At 39.5% G+C, this 24736-nt stretch overlaps 1 protein-coding gene across 1 annotated transcript in view; it reads right to left on the reverse strand.

The window, feature by feature from the left end:
• ARMC3 (armadillo repeat containing 3) overlaps window positions 1-21121 on the reverse strand; it is a 62127-nt gene extending 41006 nt beyond the window's left edge. The window contains exons 1-4 of the mRNA XM_035545378.1: window positions 21015-21121; window positions 16341-16384; window positions 12322-12370; window positions 2796-2913 (exon numbers count right to left, since the gene is read on the reverse strand). Of these exons, the coding sequence (XP_035401271.1) occupies window positions 2796-2913; window positions 12322-12369 (166 nt within the window). The 5' untranslated portion in view covers window position 12370; window positions 16341-16384; window positions 21015-21121. The remainder of the gene's footprint in view (window positions 1-2795; window positions 2914-12321; window positions 12371-16340; window positions 16385-21014) is intronic.
• Between the last annotated feature and the right edge of the window lie 3615 nt (window positions 21122-24736).

Genomic DNA, 24736 nt, shown 5'->3' on the forward strand with positions numbered 1-24736 from the left:
TGTTTGTTGGACAGCCAACTCATTTATTAGAGACTACTACAGTAGTACAAAGGATAGCTTCCTATTTGGTTAAGTACAGGTGAGTGATCACAGAATCACAGAATCGTCTAGGTTGGAAGATCACCCAAGATCACCCAGTCCAACCTCTGACCTAACACTAACAAGTCCTCCACTAAACCATATCACTAAGCTCTAAATCTAAATGTCTTTTGAAGACCTCCAGGGATGGTGACTCAACCACTTCCCTGGGCAGCCTATTCCAATGCCTAACAACCCTTTCAGTAAAGAAGTTCTTCCTAATTTCCAGCCTAAACCTCCCCTGGCACAACTTTAGCCCATTCCCCCTTGACCTGTCACCAGGCACGTGGGAGAATAGACCAACCCCTACCTCGCTACAGCCTCCTTTAAGGTACCTGTAGAGAGCGATAAGGTTGCCCCTGAGCCTCCTCTTCTCCAGGCTGAACAAGCCCAGCTCCCTCAGCCGCTCCTCGTAAGACTTGTTCTCCAGAACCCTCACCAGCTTCGTCACCCTTCTCTGGACTCTCTCGAGCATCTCGACGTCCTTCTTGTAGCAAGGAGCCCAAAACGGAACACAGTACTCGAGGTGCGGCCTCACCAGAGCCGAGCACAGGGGGACAATCACTTCCCTAGACCTGCTGGCCACGCTGCTTCTTATACAAGCCAGGATGCTGTTGGCCTTCTTGGCCACCTGAGCACACTGCTGGCTCATATTCAGCCGACTATCAACCAGTACTCCCAGGACCTTCTCTGCCAGGCAGCTTTCCAACCACTCATCTCCCAGCCTGTAGCACTGCTTGGGGTTGTTACGCCCCAGGTGCAGGACCCGGCACTTGGCCTTGTTGAACTTCATACAGTTGGCCTCAGCCCATCGGTCCAACCTGTCCAGATCCTCCTGCAGAGCCTTCTTACCCTCGAGCAGATCGACACACGCACTTAACTTGGTGTTGTCTGCAAACTTACTGAGGGTGCACTCAATCCCCTCATCCAGATCATCGATAAAGATATTGAAGAGGACTGGCCCCAGTACTGAGCCCTGGGGGACTCCACTAGTGACCAGCCTCCAACTGGATTTGACTCCATTCACCACAACTCTTTGGGCCCGGCTATCCAGCCAGTTTTTAATCCAGCGAAGCGTACGCCAGTCCAAGCCACGAGCAGCCAGTTTTTTGAGGAGAATGTTGTGGGGAACGGTGTCAAAAGCCTTACTGAGGTCAAGGTAGACCACATCCACAGCCTTTCCCTCATCCACTAAGCGTGTCACTTCGTCATAGAAGGAGATCAGGTTTGTCAAGCAGGACCTGCCCTTCATAAACCCATGCTGACTGGGCCTGATCGCCTGCTTGCCCTGCAAGTGCCGCGTGATGACACTCAAGATAATCTGCTCCATGGGCTTCCCTGGCACTGACATCAAACTAACAGGCCTATAGTTCCCCGGGTCTACCCTCCGACCCTTCTTGTAGACGGGCGTCACATTTGCTAGCCACCAGTCGACTGGGACCTCCCCTGATAGCCAGGACTGCCGATAAATGATGGAAAGCGGCTCGGCCAGCTCCTCCGCCAGTTCTCTCAGTACCCTCGGGTGGATCCCATCCGGCCCCATCGACTTGCGTACATCCAAGTGCTGTAGCAGGTCGCCAGCCATTTCCTTGTGGATAGTGAGGGCCACATTCTGCTCCCCATCCCCTTCTACCAGCTCAGGGTACTGGGTATCCAGAGAACAACTGGTTTTGCCGCTAAAGACTGAGGCAAAGAAGGCATTAAGCACCTCAGCTTTTTCCTCGTCCCTTGTAACTAAGTTTCCCCCCACATCCAGTAAAGGATGGAGATTCTCCTTAGTCCTCCTTTGGTGTTGATGTATTTGTAAAAACACTTTTTGTTATCTTTAACAGCAGTAGCCAGATTTAGCTCCAGATGAGCTTTGGCCCTTCTAATTTTGTCCCTGCACAGCCTCGCAACAGCCTTATAGTCCTCGTGAGTGGCCCGCCCTCTTTTCCAAAGATTATAAACCCTCTTTTTTCTCCTAAGCTCGAACCACAACTCTCTGTTCAGCCAGGCCGGTCTTCTTCCACGCCAGCTCGTCTTTGGGCACGTGGGGACGGACCGCTCCTGTGCCGTTAAGATTTCCTTCTTGAGGAGCACCCAGCCTTCCTGGACTCCTCTGTCCTTCAGAACCTCCTCCCAAGGGACTCTGCCAACCAGTGTCCTGAACAGCTCAAAGTCAGCCCTCCGGAAGTCCAAGACAGCGGTTTTACTGGTCCCCTTCCTGGCTTCGCCAAGAATAGAGAACTCTACCATTTCGTGGTCACTCTGCCCAAGACAGCTCCTGACCACCACATCTCTCACCAGTCCGTCACTGTTTGTGAACAGAAGGTCTAGCGGGGCACCTCTCCTGGTAGGCTCTCTAACCAGCTGCGTCAGGAAGCTATCTTCCACGCTCTCCATAAACCTCCTAGACTGCTTTCTCTGGGCTGTGTTGTGCTTCCAGGATATGTCTGGGAAGTTGAAGTCCCCCATGAGGACAAGTGCTGACGATTTTGCAACTTCTGCCAGCTGCCTGTAGTACTCCTCATCCGTCTCCTCATCCTACAGTGCTGCTGTGTAGGTATTTGTTACTTGTATCTGAGCTAGTGATATTCAACCTATCCTGAATATTTCTCATCTTGACAGAGATTTTTTAAATGAAATGAAGACTTTATTGCTAGGAAACTAAAAAATTCTGAACTACTATCAAAACATAAGCAAGTCAAAGGAAAGCTTATTGCAAAAGGACTAACCTTTTGATGCAAATTTATATATAGCATCACACGCTTTGGCCAAAACTTCCTCTTCAGGCGAACTAAGCATTAGCACGACCGTTGCTGCTGTTTTGCTTTCAATCAATAGAGGATCAAACTAGGAAAAAAAAAAAAAGGAAGAAAAGCTTATTTATACTGAGCCTTACTGTGCGCTGCAGTAGACTCCCATACTACATTAAAAAAAAAACAAAAACAAAAAAAAAACACAAATTTGAGATCTACATTGAATTAGAAATATTAACAAGTTGTTATTTACTTGAAGAAATTCAGTTTTCAATAACAATTTGAGATGTTGAAAAGTAAGAAAGAATAGTTGACTTAATACAATCATGATTTCATCTAGTATGAAGATTTTGGGAAAAACTTGACAGTTCACTGTACATCCAGGAAGTTTTGAAGACAACAGACTACTTAACTCTGTTACACGTGAAAGAGCATCCGGCAGCTTCCGAATCAAACACGGGATGAGATATTTTATGAGCTGCTGTGCACAGAAACTATGAACTTGTATGTTGTATAAGTAATAGCATTTGGTTATTCCGTGGCACTACCATTTGATGGGATTTTCAAAAAATAAATGACCCTTCCTTTGCCTTCAGCAACTCAGTTCACTTGTCAAACACTAGTTTATCACGATCCTGTATACTAGCTGAAGTATTTCTATGATAATCCATGCTCAGTGAGCTAGAAATGATGCAGTGTTCATTTCCATTTCTGATCTCTCTCATACAAAAAAAAAAAAATCCAACAAATCTATTCAGCCTCTTGATAGACTTTAGGAATAACATCTCTTGAGAAAAGGAACTCTTCTGAAAAAGCCTTTTGTTCTTACAACAACTCAAGCATTTCCAAGAAAATTACCCATTAAAAAGTTTTAAGCTAATTTGGATTTAAAATACCGATTTATATATGCAAAAACTCTCATATGTCCCAATGCTTTAGACCTATAGAATATCTGTTTTGCATACAGAAGCTACTAGATACTGGAGTCGTGCAGAATCACTCAACGTCAGTGTATCTATCTTTAAGATACAGCTCATCAATCATTTAGGATAGCAATATACTATTACAATGTATATTTATGTTGTGTGTATCTTAAAATGTCTATAATTTGTTTTACTTCATTTTAAAACATTTTAATAGCTACATCAGAAGCACATGTTGCTGAATATCAAGGACATGGATATATATACATGTCACTTGTCAATCAAGGAAATTGTTTGGAGCAAATCTTCAACAAAGTTATGAGTGTGCTAGAAGAAAAATGAAGAAAAATGAAGGTTTTTTTTCAGCTCACCCAGACTTGTTCCGAAATAAGGCAAAATATGATATGGACTTCTAAATCCTTATTTTTGGTAGGTTCTTAAATCCAAATATTTTCATCCTCTTCTACAAGGCATATCACACAAATTAAGTCTGCAAGATCAAGATTCAGGTTTCCCTAACAGTTCAGAGGTTGCTTGGCTAATGTGTTTAACTGCTCTCCCTACCTTCAAGCAGGTCTGAAAACCTGAAGAACTGTCCAACTTCATGCTTGTTGAGACAAGTTGTAGGCAAGGGACAACTTGTGGAACAAAGCTCCTTTTCTATAATCAAGCTTATTGCACCAGAAGTCATTGTACTCAGTAATGACTTGGCAACAAGATTTAAACCAAACAGTGGCATAGTGGTCCAAGTTACATCTTAATGATGGGCCTAAAACAAAGGAATTTATTTTGGGAATCTTCTTTTTACATTGTAAGGAGGCAAAAAGTTCGGCTTATTCCAACAACTTTCTTTACTGATTCACTCTAGCCATATGAGATGCATATAGGAGAATTAACAGATGCCTGGAACTCCCTTCAGCCAGCCTCACACATCTCTACTACTCACACGTGTGTTCCTTGCAGGAAGAGAACATGATCCTTCAGGTAAGCACTAGGATGTAAGCAGAGACATAACACTTTTCTGAGAAAAAAGGTGTTTGAGTCCATTCTAGCCTATTATTGAACCTGCTCCTTTGAAACAATGACAAATAGAAGAGATGTTATTCAAAATACATATTTATACTTCAGCTTGTAAAAAGGTCATGATGCTTCAGGTGACAAGTTCAGATTCTTACACACTGTAAATTTAAATGGTTACCATTAGTATTATATGAATACTAAACAGATGTGGCAGAGTCATTAACCAAACCCAGATGTACACATGCTACCTTCCAAATCTTTTGCAAATTGAGGACTTTCAGTATATAGCACACAGCAAGACGGAGAAAAGAAAAAAAGAAAAGACTTTGGCAGGGAGAAAAGGAAACCATTTATGACCGTTCCTTATGGGCTGCAGCCAGCATGCATCTCCCTTCGTGAGCAGGTAGCTCTGCTCTCCCATACAAAAGGGGGAAAATTGTGTCCACACATCTAGATTGAAATTGTGCATTTAGATTTTTCATTAGTAGAGAAAATTTGGATGATGTCTAAACTCTTACTGCTTTATTAGTATGGGTACACTCTACCTGTAAATTGCAGCTCACATGGATATAGTTAAACCTGTGGAACAGAACTTCCTTCTGACACAAGAAAACAGCTAAAAGAGACCAAACAGATGATAACCCTTTGATGCTAAAGTCATGTTTGTTCAGCTTGGCTGATTACTCCTCTATGACCAACAAAGATACATTGTCAATAATCCTTATGTAGGTATGGAATATAAGCTTGTTAGAGCACTTTTTTATTCTAGTGAAAGGTTTTTCCTGACTACAATTTTCCATTTCCTTGCAGCTGCTCCACAGGGGTACACCTCTGGTACAGCCCACCTCATGTGCTGAAGGAATGACCTGGACATCCACAAAAGACCCTGCAGCAGATCAGAACACTTTCCACACCTCATATGCCCTCCTTCCACACATTCCTGAAAATGTTCTTTATCCCTATTGGCTGTAGGGCTCCATCAATAATACATTCTGCTATAAAGTAAAAATATAAATAATAAAATAATAAATTACAATCTACATTTTCTCTAAAGCAATTCAAAATGGATTCCTAATAGCTGTCCCAAGCAATTGCAGACATTTTAATTACATTAGGCTTTGAATGAAAGGTGATATATAGAGAGGCAGAGTCAAATCCAACCCTGTAGAAACTTCACTGGCATCTGCAGGGCTGAATCTGGCCAAATACATGGCAATGGGATGAAACAGTAATTTTTAGTAAAGGACGTTAGTGCTTCAGAGAAACATAAATCAAACACGGAGATTGATCTCAGATAAAGGTTAATAAGAAATGAAATATGAAATAAGAGTTTTAAACCTCAGTTATTTATTTACATTGATCTAATAACAAAAATGCTATTATGTTGCTCCATTTTCTTTGCCTCTCATGTTCACAGGTAATTGTATAAACTACAATTCACTGATAATTCCTAGACTTTAATCACAAATTAGCTTATGAGCAGAGTGAAATTGGTCCAATCTCTACCCATTTCTATACATACTTGATTCACTACTACTCTGTGAAATATGCAACAGGCACCTTCCTGTTAGAATCACTTTTGGCTGAAAACACAATAAGAAGAGTCACCAATATTTACATACATTTAAGAAGTCAGCAGCCTGAGCAGGCCAGTGATTTGCTGGAAGTAACATTCTCAGTCAAAAACATCACAGAAATGGATGTGACCTTTCCTTTTCATAATGGCAGCATAGCTAGAGTTCCCTTTTTTGCTATCACAACTTGCTCCTAAATCTTCATACGTCATTGCAGACTCTTCCTTGAATGACACATACAGGACAACCTAAATGCTAGAACAATATGCCTGAAGTGACAAATGACATTGAATTAAATAAACACAGGTATCTGGATTATAAGCAACAACATTCCCAGCACTTGATTTGTACTGAGAAAAAAGCGAATGAAAGAGAGAAAAAAAATGCTGTAATTCAAAAACTGTAGCTCTGATCATGGTGTTTGTGTGCATTTGACTTTGAAGCCATTAGAAATTGCAGTGTTTTTTTTCCTTCCATCAACTTCACTCAGTTGAAATGCTAAACTGAAGGCAATATAATATTTGTTTTCAGTCAGACTAAAGGCCAGGCATCCTGTCTCTGAGACAGGCTTATAACACACTGGCAAGCAGACTATTAAACTTTACTTACGTTCCCCCCAAGATTCCAGCCCTCTGCAATCTAGAGAGAGCTGGTGAGCTAGTGATTTTATCTATGTCCAAAAAGTCAAAGAAAAATTTTCCACCAGTTTATCTGGTAAATAGTTTTGAAGCCATTTGTATTTAGGCCACCCTTAATACTCTGAGACACAAGTATCAGAGTTTAAGTCTTAGACAAATAGTTGTGCCTTTTCTTTGTTTTAAAAATATCACCGGACAATTTTGTCCTCCACAATTCATTCACTGTGGAGGAACAATGAAATGAATAACACCCCTCTCTGTATGTTCACATTTTTGTAAGCATCTATGATATTCATCTTTAGAGTCATTTCCTTTTGGGAATGAGGAAACCTACTCTCTTTGATCTTTCCTGATATAGAAGTCACTCTGATTATTCTTGTTGTCTTTTTCAGTACTTTTAGAGTTCAACTGTACCTTTCTTGATATGGAAAAATCAGAACTGTTAATGGCATTCAACATACGCAGGTATCATGCATTTGTTAGTCATATGGTGTTTTGCCTTTTATTTTCTGTAATTTGAAATATCGTATTTATTCATTTTTCACCTACTTAGTACTGGCTGCCATTTTCATGAAAGAATCCATGTGAATTCTGAGAGGCTGGATGGCACAGACTGCAGAACAAAACCCGATGACAGTCCACTGGCAACTTCTTTCTTTCATTAAGAAACCAGAACAGTGTTTTGTTTTCTAACCTTAGCTTTCTATTTTGTTAACCAGATGTAGCCAGGGAAGGACTTTCTTTTTACCTGTCAGTGCTTATGTGAATCAAAAATCTAAGTAACTGTATCAACCAGACCACCATGATCCACTTGCACACTGACTCCTCCCTCCACAGAATTCAAATAGATTTCTGAGACAAAGTTTTCCTCTACACAAGCAATATGGGTTCCCATTACTATCATATTTACCCATGCAACTATATATATATATATTTTTTTTTGGGGGGGGGGGCAATCTGTTCTACTAACTAACCCTGTGTGGTAGACAAACTTTCTGCCCTGTAACTACTAATGTATTTCTTTTTGAAAATGAATTTTCCTGCTCTCCGCTCCCCTAGTACAAAGGGTACACATTAAATACCGTAAGAAAGAGTACCTCAATTTCATATTCTAGTCATTTTACAGTTAGAATAATTCATTCACATTAATTTCAGTTATTTGCTGCACAGCTTTTTTTTTTTTTCTTGACAAAGAATTACTTTTTCTTTTCCTTTATGACTTTAATCACCCAGTAGTCCCCCTCTAAGAAGCTTCTTGCTTCTTGTGATTTTGGAAAAGCTTTACTGCTAGGTTTTGTATGGATCTCTCCCAAAATATTTTGGTGCATCGTGTCATTGGGCTTTTGCTTTTCATTTGTGAGCGTTTTTTCTGTTTTGCTTTCCCATTTAGATGCAAATCCCACCTTTTGAAGGATGTATCTATCTCCTATTATTCCATTGTTTAATCATCCTATTGTTTTTTTAAAGATCCTTTAAAAGCCCTTTCTGAACTAAACGACTAAAGGTCTGCTTTATCCTTACAGCTTTCACAGACACTTTAGAAGAATTACTAATATCTTTCATAATCCTCAATCCCTTATCTTTTGCCTAGAAAAAAATGGAGTTAACATATACCTGCTCATGCTATCTATTTCACTTCTGTCCAAGTATAATCTCCAATACTAACAATACAAAACTGACATATTCCATTGAATAGTTGACAACGACATGCACCTCTGGAGATCATCTAGCTCAAAGCAGGGTCAACTAGAGCTCAGGACTAGGGACAGTCTGATTTTGAATATCTCCATGGATGAAGACTCCATACACAACCTCGCTGGGGAACCCATGTTCCATCATCTGTCAGCAAAAGAATTTTTTTTTCTCCACTTATGTTTAAATCGAATCTCTTGTGTTACGGTTTGTACCTCTTGCCTCTCATACGTTCATTGGGCACCACTGACAAGTCTGGCTCTGACTTCTTTACTCTCTCCCACCAGGTATTTGTACACATTGACAAGACCCATCCAAGCCTTCTCTCAAGAGTGAACGGACTCTTCAGCTCTCAGCCTCTCCTCACATGACAAACGTTCCAAGTCTTTTGGCATCTTTGTGGCCCTTTGCCAGACTCACTCCAGTGAGTCCACGTCTCTCTTCTTCTGGGGAACCCAGAATTGGACATCACACTCCAGATTTGGTCTCACCAAAGTTGAGTGAAAGACTTCAGTCATCTCACTCAAACTGCTGTGGCAACACTGCTTAATGTGCCCTGGGATGTTGTTGGCCTTCTTTGCCTCAAGTGGACACTGCTAGTGCATATTCAACTTACTGTACACTCAGACCACCAGGTCATTTCTTGCAAAGCTGCTTTCTGGCTGGTCATCAACCAGTCTGTACTGGTTATTACTCACCCAGGTGCAGGACTTTGCACTTCTCCTTAATGAACTTATCGAAATTCGTATTTTCTCCACTTCCCTAGTCTGTCAAAGTCCCTTTGAATGGCAACACAACCATTCGGTGTAACAACCACTCCTTGCAATTTCGTATCATCTGTGAACTTGCTGAGGATGCACTCTGTCCCATAGGTCAGGTCACTAATGAAGAGGTTAACCCCTGGGCACAATGTGACTGGCCTCCAGCTGGGCTTCATGCTGCTGATCACAACCCTTTGAGCCCAGCAGTTCAGCTCGTTTTCAATTCACCTCGTTGTCTATTTATCTTATCCATACTTCATTCGTTTGTCTATCAGGATGTAATGAAAGACAGTGTTGAAAGCCTTACTAAAGTCAAATTAATATTTAGGTTGCTTATTGGTTGCTCAAAAGAAGGTGTTTCTGTGGAGTCTAAATTTCAGGAGTTGACAGTGCCACTTCTGTTCCTCCGAACTTTCACTTGTAACATGACTGTTGTGAGTGAAGCCATTTTCAAAAATACTCAAGGACTTATGGCTTTCTTTCATGCATAATGACTCAGTACTTTCTCCAGTGGTAACGTTAAGCTTCCCTTCTAATGCCTGTCCCCTAACTGATGACCAAACAGTAATATTGTCCAGACCAAACTTAGGGAAGATATCATACGAGAAGTTCCTATTGACCTATGTCAAAGCTAACATACTTTATCTGCCTGAAATATAGTCTTAAGGTAATCCATATAGAGAAAGAAACTCAAATGAGTACTTTTTTTCTGACCAGCCCTCAGAACATATAATAGTTAAAAAATAAATAAATAATGGAAGTTGGTGAAAACAGGGTCCTCAGGAATACTCTCTGAAGCATATAAGCTGTGGCTGGTCTAGGATATGTGTTTTCCACCTGTTCCTAGAAAACTATAAAAAAACAGTGGTCATCTGCACTATCATATATTCTCAGAGAATTCCACATGCACAAAAGCCCTCTTATATGAATCTGTCCACATTATCTCAAGGCTTCTTTTCTTGGACTTGACATTTTCATAAGCAGCTTATCAATCAGAAGATAAAAGCTAATATATCAGGTATTTTGTCTGCATCTCATTTCCTGCCATCTGAAATACCCAGGTGAAATCTAAAGGTTTGAAAATTGATTTTACATGATCAGTGTTAACAATATTCTCACAGCTAGAAGATTTTCTTGGTTGATAGTAAGAACTAATCAAGGATCTATTTTCATATTTAATACTGTTTTGCTATGCAACATTCCATTATTTTCTCCTGATAGGGCTGCTAGAAGAGATATGCTAGCCTGAAGTACAATAAGGGTAAGTGTCTAAGCCAAAAACCACAGATGCCATCTGGAGTTCACTCTCTCCAATGTTTTCGGTTTTAATTATTTTATTAACCTCTTTCGTAAGTTTATTTTTTTCAAACGTTGATTATCTTGCCTAACATTATTCACAGTTTATTGTAGTAGGTAGAAGGCTATACTATACTTTTCTCCAGAAACTCAAATGGTGGCTTCTGAATCTAGAAACTGTGATGCTGTTTATATTGATTTTCTAGACATTTACTAAAATAGTCTCTTATTATTTTGGAGGGGGTTAGCTTATCTGTATGCCATAAATCTATTATTATGTCTTTCCATTTTTTTCTTAGATTGCAAGATTTTAATTCTTCAGGTCTGTTTTAGTCTGATTCACATGTACCTTCTTTGTGTCTCCTCCTTTTTTTTTGGGTTATTCCATATAGAAATGTCTTTATATCGGTTAACTCTCTCATGTTAAAGTTTTATCTCAAGTCTCCTTTTATAAGGATTTATTATTGATTGTAGCTTTTCAATTACATTTGTAATATTCACCTTTCCACAGAACAGTTGTGCAAGAAGTGACAACTGCTAAGCCTCAGTGACATCATGGCGTTGGGTATGTGAGTTCAGCCATAATGACTTCTATCATTGTCTTCGTTAAAACTATTTATGTTTATCTAACACTGAAATCATGATGTAAATTTCGCTGATCGACTTTTCTATGACCTTTGAAAAAGATCTTGCAGTACCGTTGCTCTTAACAGACATAAAACCTTTTAAAAAAAAAAAACATAGTAAACTTTGCATTTAATTTTGTATTCTTTCTGGGATTAGCTGAGGTCCCAATTCTTTATTAACTTACTCATTATCTGTTGCAGAATTTGTGTTATACTTTGTTTAGCGTTTCAGTCTTATTTCTTCTACTTCTTTCTGAATAAACCAATAAGACTTTAAACCTGTATTTTGAACCTTTTTTTTTTTTTTTACAGAAAATCTCAAAAAGTGTGCATAAGCTACTGTCAGACTTATAAACTCCACTTATTTATTTATTTATTTTTAAGAGTTGAATACTCTTGGCTCAAAAGAGCTAATTATTCCATATTTGGCTTCAGCTCTAGTACTTCTCACTGTTGCACTTCCAATGATACCAGAAAAACTTAAACTGCTGCTAGAGACTGTATATCTTTGCAAAAGATCTAGAACACATAGTACTGTAATTCAAAATATCTGTAAAACTTTTGTATTCAGTAAAAAACTCCACAGATTCATCTAGGCTTTTAACTATTTCATCCTAGGCAATGTCTCCACAGTTCAAAAGAGGGGCAGATTTCAGGTCTCTGCTGCTTTGTCCTTTGATTTTTACAAATGGAAAGCTAATATAGCTCTTCAAACAAAAAGAAGCCTGGATTGTTTCATACATTACTACTTGCGAAGCTTGCCAAAGACAACAATCTTCACAAAGAACTACACATGCCCAGTCACTCTGGTTTGTATGCTGTCCAAAAAAAGCAGAAACAGAATCATCTTTAGAAGACATTTTTAGAATAATGTGTGTAAGTTCCATAGTAAGGAACTATGTAAGGATGGTAGAGCTGGGTCTATAATTGTGTGATGTTTATTTTATAGCACATAGCAGTTTATAAACTTACCACATCCTTGGGTGGAGGCTCTACTTCCTTCTTCACTTTTTTACCCATTCTGAAAATAAAAACAAAAAATAAAAGCAGACAAACAAACTCCCTTCTATGTCTTAAGAATCAGCTTACCAGTGATTTAGGAAAGCTTTTAGGACCGATGTTCGCATTCATTTAATGCATCTAATCAATTTGAGGAATTCTTTGACCTCATAATTCCTATGCACAAAGATATCCATTTTAAACAGTAAGGTTTCTTTTGTCCAAAACAACAAACTTTTTAACACTTCAATGCATTTGGTAAAATACATCCATCAACTAAACATAACTAAAAAGAGAGATGCAAGACATCACAGGCTCAAGCTGTAATGAGGTACAAATACATATGGCATGCACTTTCATAAGTTAGTTTTGTCTACATCTACAAATTGTACATGAACACGAAGGTCCTGCTAGGGGACCTATTTCTCCATGTTCGTCTATATATGGTGGCAAACATTCTATACAGGTGCAGAACGTACAAATAAGTTCTACCTTAAAAATGGGGTTCAAATTCAATTCAAATTCTCTGCCCATATTTTATGGAAGACAAAAATCAGGTCTGCAGTTATTAAGAAACAGTTTTGCACAGTAAAAATTTCACTGATTATTTAAAAGTTACATTATTTACACCAAGTCCAACTTCTGTCTTCTGCTTTTTTTTTTTTTGTATTAGCACATGTGCAAGTGAACCTGGAAGACCTTCTCAGCTGCATCTAATAGCAGCTTCTGAAGCATATGGATGTAATAACCCCATGTGGACCTAATTTCACATGGCTTGCAAAACTTCAGCTGAGAGCCTTTCAGTTAAGCTACGGGCAAAAAGTAAAGAACAACACGACCCACTAGCACTAGCTATGCACAGAACAGACCAAGTTATGCCAAAGTTAGGTTTGTTTTAACACTCTGTAAAAGTAAAATGTGCACTCAGTACCCCCTAGTAAATCCCTGGTTAGTTCTCGGGGGGAAACCACACCTTCACCCTCAACCAAGACTACCCTGACAGCTTTCCTGTGGTATATGAGATTATTATCTCCTGCAATACAAGCTGTAGCCTGGCTGATTACAAAACACTGCTATAATTTATTACGTTCACTAAAAATGTGGAGCTTTTCTTGAATCCTCTGAACTTTTTCAGGTATTGTTCCTTTACTAGCCTCCCAAATAAACTACAACACAGCAGTAGTGATACCAGCTGATAAGCACGTCCGAAAATTCTGAAATTTAGAACTGAATTTAGAAATCTGAAATTTAGAACTTCATAGGCAGGTCACAAATTATGGCTTTGAGAGGAAGATCCATATAACCAAAGATTCTTCAGCTCCAATCTGCTTTACCCTTGTGCACGTATACAGGCACATGTATGAATACACACACTACAATTCAGTGTTTCAAAGTGCACAGTTTTGGTTAGGGACCAATTAACATATAATTGTGCACCACTTTCTTTTAACGTTCACAGATTCAAATAATTATGTGTAGTCCAACACTGTGAATAACTAAAGCTTTTAGTTGTAAATATTTCTTCACACTTATATAAACGTGTATAACGCCCAAGAACATTTTCAGGGAACTTGAGTTTTTCTCCATGTTCGGAAACATTTGGTTCCTTGGAAATATTAAAAAAGCACAGAGAATTAGATAATTACTGTGGATTATGCCCTTCAGTCTGTTTCTTACTGCAATTTTTATTTTGGATTTCAATGCATTCTGCCATCAGATGTTGGTGTTAGCTTGGTCCCTATAAAGCTCTCTCTATCCTGCCTCGAGTTGGAGAATAACGCTATGATGCATGTGGAACTCTTTGACTTACTGAAAATTAAAAATGTGCCTTCTGTATTCAATTTTTATTGTCTCAAACAATCAATGAGTTCAGGTATTGAAAAGCTACTGGCCCATAAGTCAACTTCTTACTCAAAATTCCTCTCTCTCCATAACTGTGTATTGTCTTCTTCTAAGTAGACCTACAGAATGTGTATCTTTGATTCTCAGTTTAGTATTCTAAATATTTTGATTTTAGGCAAATTTTTAATGGGATTTATATTTTTCAATGTAATTAAGTGCTGGGTCTATGCTATCTGAAAATCTTATTTTAAAAACTAAAACTCTATTCACTAGTGATTAAATGTAATTAAATCTTTATGACAAAGAAGATTCTTATTTAAGTAATATTCTCTACTTCGTGTTTTTTAAGTTTCTAGAAGGAGTGTAATTCTTCACATATGTCTTGAGATTAAAGGGCTGATTGCTTAAATCACCTAGAGCTAGAGGTAATAAAGGACTTTGACAAAACAGATGTAGCCAATGCATGGTCAAGCAATCTATAAAGTTATCATTCTATGCTACTTCCTGTCCTCCACCTGGAATTTACTGATTTCTGTGGTAGATAAATTAGCCTGTTTTACTCTGCTCCCACCAGTTCCAGTGGGGTGATATGATCAGGTGTTGTCCCCCAGCCAGCAGGACAGTCGTTAGGTCTAACTACATCCTCATTCCTACAGAAACTACAGCCCCCAAAGCTCTCCCTCAGCTGTGGCATTTCCCTCCTTCACCCTGAACTTCATAAGGATCTCCTGGTTTTCTACGGGACCAGAACTACCCCAGCCTGAGCAACCCGTTCACTTAAGTTCATTCAGTATCCAGAAACTCTGGGATCAAGCATCGGTACTTAAATTAGTCACTCCCCTTTACAGTCAGTGGAAGTCAAGTCAGTATGTTCAATAGCTGTTAAGGCAGCTCAACCTAAAGTATGTATCTAAAATTGATCAGGTGAATTGCACCTTGAAAAATGACCATTTTTTCCTCTGACCAAAACCAGAGTCTAGAGTTGCTAGCTCATACATTGACTAAAATTAGTGACATAAATATATTACCCTGTTTCTCCACATGAATCCACATGCCAGGCTATGTCTGGCTGATGCTATCACAGCAGACTGAGCATTAGCAGGACTAGGCACACGACATAACACAGCCACCTTGTCTTTTTTAAGGGGGCTGAAGGAACAGGCCCATCTCCAGTAACACCTCCGTGACTAGAACATTTTGCCTGTAAATGGAAAATGACTTTAAAGAAGGTCACGAATGTGGACTTTTTAGTTCGAAAGTAGAACCCTCTAACCTTTGGGCTGTTGTATCATGACCTGGCATTATTGCAACTCCAAATAAAATAAGGAAAATGTATTTAGTTTATGAAAGATTTCTTGCAGATGCCTGCCCAATGGAGCAGATTCTAAGCACTAGATCTGCAGATAATGATGGCCATGGTTCCTTTACTTATTTTATTGGCTTGCTCTAGAAACTTCTCTGCAGTGTGAATCATTTCCTACATTGCAAATCTGAGATAGCCACATATTTCTAGTCAGTATACCAAAATAAATAAATCAGGCTTTTGACCTCACTGGTTAGAAGCTGGGAGACATTAAATATTGCTGCTTTTAACTATAGATGACTAAATGCTTTACTGGTTTAGCCAAGTATTAGTTTTATGTTCTATGACAGCCAACTTTTTTAAATTAAAAAAAAAAAAAAACTATCACCAGATTTTCAACATCTTTTTCGTCAATACACTTGTTCACTAACGAGCGTGCACAGAGTTTATTATTATTATTTTTTAAATATAAGATAATGGCTAGCAAATGAGCATTAATTTTAAAAAAGATAATTAACAAAATATGTATTTTATAATATAAATGAGGAAAGTTTTATGGTGGTTGTACTGGTCAAAATACTGAAATTTTATAAGTACTTCCTTTACAGTATGGACTGTATATTGACATTGTCAGAGTCCTGTTGCATACACTTAGAGGCCATACTATTTTGTTTTTAATTTATACAATGCATTTACAAAATAACTACCTGTTCCATTTGCATCTTCTGTTTTCTAAACCCTCAAATAACTGACACGATAACCTAAGACCCTGCACATACTGAATGTTAGTGAGACATGAGATAATGTGCAAGAGTAAGTCAAAGACACAGACAACTGTAGAACTTACCTCTATGTCAAGGACTCAGAAGTCCCTCCTGAGAACAATTATTCCTATGGAAAAGCAGGGCAAAGAAGGATTTAAGAAAGGCTTCTAATCAGTTACTTATTACAAAATCCCCTTTGGGATCTGACAGTACCATGCTGTAAGAAAGTCTGAAGCTGTGTTATTACAACCTGACCATGACCACAGAATCATAGCGCAGCTAAGGTTCGAAGGGACCTCTGGAGGCCATCTGGTCCAACCCCCTGCTAGCAGAGCCACCTACATCTGGTTGCCCGGGATCATCTCCAGGCAGCTTTTGAAGATCTCCGCAACCTCTCTGGGAAACCTGTGCCAGTGCTCTGTCACTCGCACAGTAAAGAAGTGCTTTCTGACCTTCAGACAGGACCTCCTGTGTTTCAGTTTGTGCCCACTGCCCATTGTCCCATCACTGGGCACCCCTGAAAAGTTCCTGGGTCTGTCTTGTTTGCACCCTCCCTTCAGGTATTTATACATGGGGAATCTTTATTGGTAAGATCCCTGCTGAGCCTTCTCTTCCGTAGGATGAAGAGTCCCAGCTCTCTCTGCCTTTCCTCATAGGAGACACGCTCCTGTCCCTTCATCATCTTCATGGCCCTACAACACTGGACTCTTTCCAGTATGTCCATGTCTCCCTTGTACTGCCAAGGCCAGAACTGGACACATTACTCCAGGTGTGGTCTCATCAGTGCCAAAGAGAGGAGAAGGACCGCATCCCTCCACCTATTGGCAATACTTGGCATAAAGCAGCCCAGGACAGAGGTAGCCTTCTTTGCTGCAACGACACATTGCTTGCTCATGATTGTCAAGTTCCTCCCCAAGAATGATGAACGTGCAAGATCCTTTAGAACAACCAAGGGATAATTAACTTCTGTCAATTTGTCTAGCCACCGTAAGGGAAGTCTTGCTGTTTTTTCTTGTCTCAGACATTCAAATCTTTTTCTTTCTTTGCTAACAGTGGAAACTGCCTATAAACTGGTCCACCTCATTGATTATTTCAATTGATTTCTGTGTGGACATGCTAGATCTGCTGTCTTCCAGTGCAATCAAAAGGAAGATGATAAATTTATAATCACAGCGTTACCAGACAATCTCACTCCTTTCCTGAATCCATGAACTACATACAAACGTCTTCTGTATTCTAGCTTAAACATCTTCATCTTCCTCATCATTCTCTGACAACTTTGTCATTATTACATACTGTTGTGTAATTATCTTGAAATTTGCATACTTCTTTCTCCCAAATTCTTCTTTTGGCTTTCATCTGTCCTACTCCTACTTCTTCCTAGTCCTTAATTATGGACCAAAAGATTCCCCTTTCTCCTTACCCAAATTACCCAGCGTTCTGTTCTTCTATAAAGTCTACAAACATCAATACATTGGGGAAACTTGCCTTCAGAGAAGAAAAGTTAGAGAGAGATACCAGGTCAAATTTAATATTCGGTTCCAGAAGATACATTACATATGAGACCGATTAAGTCAACACCTTTGAATCCGCTTGCTGTTTTATCTGTGCCTACACGTATATTAGGCAAGAAATGATCGGGATCAAGAGAAGAATTAGCTACCATGCAACAGATGTTAACTAGCCCAACTTAACTAGAATCTGTTCATAGATACAAGATAGTATCTTTCATTTTGATTCAGCTGAAAAAAGTCAATCGACTCCAGAAAAAAAAAAAAAAAAGAATAAATACGCTCTGGTCATTCTGAGAGTTCACTTATAGATTCCTTTTTTTTTTTTTTTTAAATGACCTGTTTCTAAACTATACACAGAGCAAAGGAATCACAACAATTAACGTGAGAGATGCAGCGTGGAGTACTCCATAGGCATACCCTTAAACACAACATCAGTTTGCAGTCAGGTATCAGGTTGACCAAATAACTGAGAGAAAGAAGGGGGGAGGGAGAGAAGGGAGATTTTAGGTGAGCTAAAGAATAATACAATTACTTATTTAAAACCTCAGAACTTTCAGGATGTAACGGTACTTCTTATTTGCATTCTGGTATCATATTAGCATTTAGCTGAGTGTTACTTTCAAAATTCCAAAGGTAGATGCTTAGATTTTGAACATAAGCCAAGATTATCAGATATTTATTTGATTCCATAAAAAGATGTTGTAAAAATATGCAAAATTTGCAATAAAATTTTGATACAATAGTTTCTGGTAGCAGCGCCTTTTTCATGCTGCCCAAGGACTACACTTCACTGTTTTCTGAAGCTGAACTTCTTGGCACACCTAGTAAGAGGTGCACTAACTAAGGAGTATCTCACTCCTTAAACTAAGATTCTAAGATATAGAGACACACTTTACTTTCCAATTTGTACAGTATGAAAGAAGGTGTATGAACGTTCCTAAAATGAACAGGAATTAACAAACATGACAGCATTCTTTACAAATCACAGAGCAACTGAGAGGCCTCAGCTCAAAAAACCCCTTCACTGAATAAGAACAGTCTTCCATTGCAGACTGGTATCCTGCCTCCAGTGATAAGAGACAAATGCTTCTGATAAATGCATGAAACCAATCCCAAAAGTCAGTTTTCCTCCATCTGTTACAGGTTTTTTATTTCCCTGAAGTACAAAGGTTTAGATCTCCTGAAGTTTTTATGTTCTTTCTCACAATAGTAGCTATTTTTACTGTCCACATAAATGCTTAATCCCTTTACTCTTCATTCTATGACACATTATGGCACAGGTCCAATTGTCAAGTGTACTTTACAAGCAACTACTCCTTAGATTTAAAAAATATGTAAACAGTTTATTCAATTCAACACAACATTCCCTTGTTCTTGTACTACAAATTTAGTTAATAGTTAGCCTGACTTGATCCTTTCTACTTTCTTTTATAATTTCCTGTACATTCTGATTTATCATCTTTCTAAACGGTCTTAATTATTTTTTCCATACAGCTTTTCCAGACATATATGTTTCTTGTCTCAGAGCCCCTCTGTGACTGTTAAATCTTTCTCAGATATGAATAACCTAACCCTGAATACCATAATCAATTCTAGAGCACTACTGATTTATTACAGTGACATTACATCTTTTGGAGGATTAATTTTTAGCCAATTTCTTCAGCGAAGATTTTCACTAAGCCATCCACATATGGTAAACAGGTCATTTCCCCAGTAGGTTACAGTTAACTCAGGTTCACTACTGAAGAGTACAGTGTTCCAAATATTCCTGGGAGTGTAAACTATATTCCATTCACCACCAATTAATTTTATTTATCACGGTGTTACCAGATACACCATGATAGCAGAATCAGGATAGCTCTCAGATGTTTCTAACAATCTTCTTTAGTCTTAATTAATACAAACTATTTCATCTCAGTAGAAGATTCTGATTTCTCTATGTTATTGTTCATTTCCAAATTATAATGAATATATTAAATAACATCAAACCTAGGATCTATCCTTGGAGAATCCAGGCTGTGACAATCCAAATGAAGAAGATTTTTAGAAATTATGTGTGTGATTTTAAATGTCTCACTGAGACACAGTGAAAACCCACGTCCCATGAGAAAGAGTCTAAGAAAAATTGGCTTAATCTAAAAAAAACAGAAAGAGAGAGAGAGAGAAGTTTTGCAACCTTTTCCTGAAGAATAATAGCAGGACATTTCTCATATAGAATTCAAAGCTGGTCTGCCTTAGGAAGAAGCACATTTTAAAGACAAGTAAAAATTAAAGACGTACTGAAGTTTTTAAGCAGTTGTGCCAATGTACGTGTCTTAAAATGAATGCTTCCATCTGCCAGCTTTGTAGGGACATCGGGCTGAACGTGACGTTCTGAATGATCAGATTCATTCCTGCCTGTCACATGCACCACGTCCCATTAATCCCACCAGATAACTCTAATGCTCTACCTTAAAAAAAAAACAAAACAGTAGGTATTCTGTTTCCACTCCTCTCACTGAAAAGCTGTTGCATGAGCTGATTGCTCAGACAACCAGAGACCTTTTTTTAATTTTCAGCATCCATTTATTCATGACCAGTTTATTGTATTCGTATTGTGTTTGAGCTTTTGTCAATTACTTTCTTTCCTTTACTGGCACATATCAAAATATATTACTTACACTAAATATTTATACTATTGGAAACACCTCAAGTGTGTCACTATCACATTCATGATTGTTATGGTTACAAAGGTAGACCTATTATTTAACACCTCATTTATTAGCCTTTAATATGTCCACAATTAAAAAAAAAAGTTATGGTGTAGGATAGAAGTACAGATAGCAGATTTGCAGACAGAAATAGGAACTAAAGGTCATTGAAGCCCATCTTAGTATTCACTGTGGCAGCACATCAGATAATCAGAAAATGGCAACAATGATCAAAATCCTAAAAATGGTTAAGATAATACAGTATTGGAGTATGTTATATAGATGACCAATTCAGGTTAGTAATAAGACTACAAAAGAATAGTTCTGCTCTGCAGATGATGCTCCTCTGCCAGCAAACCCATATTTTGTGTTGAAACCCCTGCCTGCAGACGTCCCCAACCTTTGAAACATCAAAAATTTGGAGAGATTTGCTCCCTCGCAGCCCAACCACCTGTTAGTGGCATTTAGGGTAAAACTTCTGTATTTAAGGCTTTATTCTCTCTCTCATTTTTTCCCCTCTCATCTATTATCTACACAGCTTTAGGTCTCGTACCTCTCACGTTACTATTCCACATAAACTCTGCAGATAAATCTCACAGCTTTATTATAACCTTGAGACTGCACCGCTTTCCTTACTGGTGTAGACGCTGCTACCACGCAGGCAGTAAGGCGGTCGCTGGGCTGGCTGCGGCTGAAGGAAACTTTAAGAAATAAAACACAAACTGGGCGTTATTCCTCCACCACCGGCTCTCCCCTCAGTCCCCCGGCCCCGCTCCCCGACCCGCCCGGGGGCGATGGCGCCCCTGTTTCCCTGTTGCTAGGAGGCGGCTGCGGCGCATGCGCGGGGCGGCGGGCGGGAAGGTGGCGCCCGCGGCCGGGCCCCGCTGAGGGGAGCCCGGGCTGGCGGCTTCTGCGCCTTCCCTAAGCTCCCTCAGCCGCCCGGCGGCGGGTCCAAGCGGGCGCCCCGGGGCCCTTCCGCCGCCTGGAGCCCTCCCCGCGTCACTACACGGCGCTGTGCTGCCGCCTTCCCCCCGCCAGGCCGCGCCCCGGCTGTTGGAAATGCGGCTTTTTGCTTGTTTTTGGCCGCAGTGTGGCGGGGCAGGAGTTCAGGGAGAGATTTGGAGGGAGGAGCTGGGGGTACAGGGCAGAGGGAAGTGGGACAGGGACAGCGGGAGGGGAAGCTGGGATCTTGCTCCTTGCCCTAGGTTTTGCTGTAAGCAGCTGTGGGAGAGGGGAAAATAGCAAATAATGGTACACGCTTGAATATGCTTTGCAATTTATCCCCACTCAGGAGTGCAAGTGGCAATTCTTTTAGGGGAGGACTAAGTCTTTAATACAGGTGGGCTGGGGTACTGATGAAAAACTAAATCCATAACTTACCTAAATGAAAGAAAAATGCTAGTTCATCACCCAAGTAATACTGAATATGTATGAGAATTAATAAATATATACCATGTGTTTAAAAAATAAAAGTTGCCCTGTGCATCCTTCCATCATATTCTTTCTTTTCTTCCTTCCTTCCTTTCTTTTTTGGCTCATGTTATTCTTGTTTCAATGTCAGCAGAGCATTTGTGGGAAAAGAAAAAGCCGCAGATTCTTGGGAGCAAGCAGATAAAACAGTTACGCAACGTAGAGCAAGGCACAGGCAAATCTCTGTTAGAGCATCATGTGTTGTGGCCCCACAGTTAAGACATCATCACAGAGCTTCGGTAGAGGACCAGAAGAGTTATCTCCTTTCTATTATCAGCTTTGGGCTGATGATGGAGAAAGCCATGCCAGATAGTTGTGCTATTTTCAGAACAAGAATTCATTGTCATGTTCTCTTTTGCCAGCTAAGGCTGTTTTGGAGTGAATACTAAGCCAAATTCTGAAATCGAATAACATTTTCTAACTTCAAATTGCAGTTTAATTGCCATCAGTAACTGCAGAAGCAAATGGGAACAGGCAAATATAATCATTTTTGGACCTCAAAGTCAGGTAATAATAGGTAAAGACATTACAGCTACTATTAACTCTCTCCTGTGATCTCTTTTTTATCACAAATCTCATTGCTTTCTCCCCAGATTTTTTATTACATTGCACTGCAAGTATAAATTCAGTTCTATTTTTATAAGCCATATCAATCTGCAGAGATTGTAGCACAAATAGGTCCAGGCCTTGTTGGTTGATTCTGTGATAAATGTGATTACAGTTGTAGCGGGTGGGTCATTTTTAGTTGTAAACAAGCCCCATACGTGATGGTGTCTCATTCCACTTTTACCATCACCACTCCCGTAGAAAATGTATATAGATTTACGATCACCTTCACTAGAAACAGCTGCGATAACAAGTCAGAGCCATTTATACTGATCAGTATCTAACTGGAGAAATCACACTGAAGTTGTGATTGAAGGCCAGTCTCAGACTGACTGACTCTCCATGAAGTCTTGCTGATCTTTAATAGTTACAATGGATATTAAAGACAGGGAAAGAAGGGGGAAAAAAATGTAGCCGCTTGATAGAGAGAGGCAAGTCACCTGCTTCACGAACTTCTTGTGGGTCTTTATTTTTCGAAACAGGCACTGCAGATGACAAATGTAAGGAGAGATGGATGTAACTACTGAAAGCAAAGATTTTGGTTTAAACTCTGTGCTGGGTCTGGCTGAGACGGAGCTAGCTTTCTTCACGGCAGCTAGTATGTTGCTGTGTTGTAGATCTGTGGCTAAAACAGTGCTGATAACACACCCGTGTTTCAGCTGTTGCTGTGCAGTGCTTGCACAGCATCAAGGCCTTCTCTTTCTCACACTGACCCCACAGTGAGGAGGCTGGGGGTGGGCAAGAGGCTGGGCTGGGACAGCTGACCCCAACTGACCAGGGATTTTTCTATACTGAATTAGGTCAGGCTCAGCAATAAAAACTGGGGGGTAGTCTCACCAAAGTAGCCTTTGCCTGGAAACTGACTGGGCATCGGTCTGCTTGTCAGAGATGGTGTCTTTACATCACTTATTTTTCCTTTTTCATCCCGCACTTACTGTGCTATCTTTATCTTGACCCACATTTTGTTTTCTCGCTTTTACTTTTCCAATTCTTTCTCCCATCCCACTGGGTGTGAATAGTGAGCAAGTAGCTGGTGGATGCATAGTTGCTGGCTGGGATAAACTGACCAGAAACTCAACGGTCTCCATGACAATAGCTTTTCTTTTACATATCTTCAGTGGTGATTGTTCTTATGGCTATTTCAAACATAATTCTGGCCAATCTCCACTTAGTTACATCTTTTCTTTATTTCCATATAAACTGTCCCATAAACTTTTGACGATGCAGAATCCACGTGAAAGAGGGATGTGGTAATCAGGTGCACGATCACTGTGTGTTTCAAGACAGTCCTGGAATGAAGGGTTTAGTTACTTGAAGATTAAAGTGCTTCATGCAGATTGGAAACAGTCAGCACAGTCTCACAAACTCTATGAAGAGCATGCATCGTTATTGTGACGTAGAAAGGCGTACAGACAACAGCAAGAACAACAACAGATGACCTGGAGAAAGATGAGCATGCTTTTTTTCTCCTCAGCTCTGTTATTCATGCCATGTTTATGGGTCTAACCTCCAGGACCCTGAAGCACCTCCAGGTGTGTGATCTTGTGGCGTTTTGACTCCACGCCAGGTGAGATTTGAGCACATCCCTTCTGTGTTCCTTAGTCCAGTGTTGATTTCTATTCAGTTGTGTGACTGGAAGTTAAAGACTATGAACACATTGCGGGCACTTTACCTACTCCACAGTCTAAATAAATGTGGTATTGTCGTGCCATGGAAATGAATTTTGCAGAGGTTATCTTTTCTGTCTTTATTTCTATCTGTGTTTACCATGGGTAGAGGCAATCAAGCACTGCGTGACAGCCATATAATTGCAGTATTTTTATTATGTTTTGTCACAATTCTGCAAATATATCAAGGAAAACATTTTTTAATTTAATGTTGTGAAAATATTCCGACGGTGTCATTTGGTAACAACATACTAATAAGGAAGCAAAGGAAGACAACTAATGAGAACAGTTACAAAATGTCATGAGAATTCACAACTTTGACCAATATTCACAAATGACAGAAATATTTTATTGAAATATAATTTGTTCTAGCACTAAAAAATATACACAAAAGAGGATAATACAAATTGCATTTGATAGGAGATTATGAAATTAAAGAGTTTTCTAGAAACTAAATACCTAATAGAGTGAATAAGGACTTTATTAACTACACATTTTAATGAAATTTCTTCTGATGATTTAGCTTATGACA

The sequence above is a fragment of the Cygnus atratus genome, chromosome 2 (assembly GCF_013377495.2).
Source record: "Cygnus atratus isolate AKBS03 ecotype Queensland, Australia chromosome 2, CAtr_DNAZoo_HiC_assembly, whole genome shotgun sequence".
Classification (NCBI taxonomy): domain Eukaryota; kingdom Metazoa; phylum Chordata; class Aves; order Anseriformes; family Anatidae; genus Cygnus; species Cygnus atratus.